The 3699-nt window shown below is 36.6% G+C and overlaps 1 protein-coding gene across 1 annotated transcript; it reads right to left on the reverse strand.

Moving 5' to 3' along the window:
* Positions 1-532: 532 nt before the first annotated feature.
* LOC149837869 (uncharacterized) lies at positions 533-1838 on the reverse strand. The gene is made up of 2 exons (XM_090008141.1): positions 1617-1838; positions 533-796 (listed from the first exon to the last, which is right to left on the reverse strand). Exons 1-2 carry the CDS (start codon positions 1836-1838, stop codon positions 710-712), a joined length of 309 nt encoding a protein of 102 aa, XP_089864267.1. The 3' UTR covers positions 533-709.
* Between the last annotated feature and the right edge of the window lie 1861 nt (positions 1839-3699).

The following is a 3699-nucleotide window of genomic DNA, read 5'->3' on the forward strand; positions in this document are numbered from 1 at the left end:
TGAATGCCATAATGGAGCCTAAACTGGCTAGGCTATCGGCCACTTGATTAAAATCTCTCTTGATGTGGAATAACTGAAATTCTTCGAACTTGCTGACGAGAGCTGAAACAATTTTCTGATAGGGAAATAACTTCTGATCTTTGACTTGCCATTCCACTACAACAGAGCAGTAGATTAGCGACGACCACCTTCCGTCGCTAATCCGTCGCTAACATGGTTAGCGACGGATTAGCGACAACGCGGCGACAGTATGCTTACGTCGCGAATATTTCGACGCTAACTGGCGACGGAATAATTCCGTCGCCAAGTCCGTCGCTAATTGCGACAGAATAACGAGCGCTATATTCCGTCGCCAATCCGCCGGTACTAAACGGCGACCACGGCGTGGCGACGGATTTAATTCCATCGCTAAGCCGTCGCTAGATTAATATGAATAGCGACAGAATCATCCGTCGCTAATCCGTCGCAAAAACGAAAAAAAATAAAAAAAAAATTATTTAAAAATTAATTACGGAGAACTGTACAATTTATATTTCCTGTACAATTTATATTTCCTGTAAATAAAAAACAAACCACACAAAAAAATTCATATAACAAGTATCTATAATAATTAATCGTTCCACCTTAAAACTAAGAAGTTTAATTATTTACAATTCAACAATTACAATTAGGAAAAATAAAAAAAATAGAACTTCTTCAACACAGTCCTCTAATCATCGCCAAGATTTTGTGCGTCTTCTTGTTCATTGTCTTTATCTGTCCCTTCAGCTCCACTACCCTGATTATCGCTAGCAGCCTACACAAGAAAAGAACAGTCAGTATTGATAAACAAAATATAATGAAATAAATTACACACTATATGTGATTCTATCATGTGCTCATGTGTGATCTAAGGCAATAAAAAAACTCTATATGTGATTCTATCATGCTCATATGTGTGCTAAGGCAGTCAAGAAATTGAATATGTGATTATAGCATGTTCATATGTGTTCTAAGGCATATAAAAAAACTCTATATGTGATTCTACCATGCTCAGATGTGCTTTAAGGCAAGCAAAAAACTATATATGTGATTCGATCATGCTCGTATGTGTGCTAAGGCAGTAAAAAAATTGAATATGTGAATATAGCATGCTCATATGTGCTCTAAGGCAGGCAAAGCCAAAAATTTTATATGTGATTCTATCATAAATGATATATAACATGTTCATATGTGTTCTAAGGCAGTTAAAAAACTCTATATGTTATTATAGCATGTTCATATGTGTGCTAAGGCAGTCAAAAAACAGAATATGTGATTATAATATTCTCATATGTGTTCTTAGGCAGTAAAAAAACTGAATATGTGATTATAGCATGCTTATGTGTTCTAATGCAATCAAAAAAACTTTATATGTGATTCTATCATGCTCATATGTGCTCTAAGACAGACAAAAAGTTAAATATATATATGTGATTCTATCATGCTCATATGTGTGCTAAGGCAGTAAAAAAATTGAATATGTGATTATAGCATGTTCATATGTGTTCTAAGGCATCTAGAAAAACTCTATATGTGATTCTACCATGCTCAGATGTGCTTTAAGATAGTCAAAAAAACTATATATGTGATTATACCTGAGAGGGACCTGGAATCGAAGATCCCCTATCCTGAACAGCGGCCTTGATCTCATTTCGGAGAAAGAGGGCGACGGTGTATTGGAAGTAGTTATTCAGTGATTCATTAATGATCTCGCGTACATCATCACCGGAAAGAATAGTCGGCTGCTTGGAGCTTATGTCGGCGCAAGAAGTTGGTGAGCCGTAACTGGAAGAACCAATAACTGGTGAAGTGTTCATATTACTCCCAAACCCGAACACGCGACCTTTTTTGGGTTCACCTGCTGCAGTCACCCATGCTGTAGGATCAAATGATGGATGCTGAGTAGCGTCTTCACCATATCGCTCTACCATTTGTTGCTCATATGCCTCCTACAAAATAATGTTTAAAGTATTCATTAATAATTAATGATAACATTATGATGACTTGCATATATATTGCAATGATTATTAATAGAATTAATACATACCGTTGTCGTTCTCGCCTTCTCTGATACGAAGACTCCCGTGGTCTTCCGTTTATGTGTTTCTACAAACACATCCTTATATGGTACACTGCCTCCTTTTTCTGCTTCCTGCGAAGTTAAATGACAAAAGATTTAGTACACAAATTTGCAACTATACTTATAAAATTAATATTATATATTGATGAGTTACCATTTTCTTTAGGTGGCTCCCAAATGTCTTAGATCCACCTGTGTGTAGATGGGCTTCGGGCATCTTCGATCGATTTTGTGAAGCCTTCGCAGAGCGATTTTTAAATGCATCTCCCGCCCACATATCGCACATTTCATCCCAGTAATCTCTCCTGATAGTAATAGGACCATGGCCCTTCCACAGTAATGGATCATCTACTACGCCAGATGCTTTTTTTGCTGCAGTCTTCATAGTGTGCAGCATGTCTGCAAATCGATTGGCAGCCACCTTCTGCCACACCTTCCTTGCATCATTTTCTTCCACCGTAGTTGCAAAGCGATTCGAAGCCTACAAATATTTTCAGAAAGTTAGTAGACATTGCTTAAATAAATTAAATATGAAACACATTAACTATGAGGAACAACTGTATACCATGAATGAGGACCACAATCTGTCTAATACCTCCTTTGGGTACTCTTTCCATTGAGCAACTGGTCCTGGTAGATGTTGAAGAAGTGAATTCCTAATCTCCCGTACTACTTCTTGTGGCTCAAACCTCGTGCTGCACATGAATTGTTACACAGTAAATATCAATATAAAATATTTAAAAGATATGCAATAATTGAAAACAAAATACTTACGGTCGATTATCGATATACACTATTCGAATGAGTCTTCTTGTGCCAGCCTGTGAAGACCCTGTTTCCTGTGTTGGCTGTTGACTTGTGCGATCAACTGGTGTAGGTGGGTCGTATACAGGCGCAACATCATCTGTAAAAAAATACACACCAAGTTCTCAGAATGTGCATTTGAACTAATCAAGCATCTAATTAGTTATATGATATACCTATCACAGGAGCCCGTGAAGATGAAGGTTGAGCCTGGCTACTACTGGATGAGCGACCACTATAACCTCCACGAACCATATTCTAACAAATAACATATGTCATACAATACATTCAAATAATTCACATCAAGTATTACAATGCATTCAAGTCATTCACATCAAGCATTGCAATGCATTCAAATAATTCAAATCATTGACATCAAGTATTGCACTAATTCAAATCATTCGTTAATTGCATAAATTATAATACATTCAGATAAATTACAATGCATTCGAATCATTCGTATCAAGTATTACAATACATTGAAATAAAATTTTTAATCATTCACACCAAGTATTGCAATACAACTCACATCAAGTATTACAATGCATTTAAATAGAGGTTTGTAGTATAAGATTTTTTTCACTAGCTTGAGAATTCTTCCTCGTCACTAGTTTGACTTTCTTCTTCTTCTTCTTCTTCTTCTTCTTCTTCTTCTTCTTCTTCTTCTTCTTCATTGTTTGCCCATCCACTTGGTACATCATTTGGATCACATTCCTCTATGAATGTTTCATCAGCTAATGGAGATATGACATGCATATCATGCGCAACATCGTGACCATAAGCGAAGTCACAGA

This window comes from Nuphar pumila, chromosome 5, assembly GCF_984573655.1.
Source record: "Nuphar pumila chromosome 5, dmNupPumi1.hap1.1, whole genome shotgun sequence".
Classification (NCBI taxonomy): Eukaryota; Viridiplantae; Streptophyta; class Magnoliopsida; order Nymphaeales; family Nymphaeaceae; genus Nuphar; species Nuphar pumila.

Coding starts and splice junctions, on each gene's coding strand:
- LOC149837869 (XM_090008141.1), bottom strand. CDS start 1,838: ATGAACACTTCACCAGTTATTGGTTCTTCCAGTTACGGCTCACCAACT. Junction 797..1,616: donor CGATTCCAGGTCCCTCTCAG/GTATAATCACAT, acceptor TTTCTTGTGTAG/GCTGCTAGCGATAATCAGGG.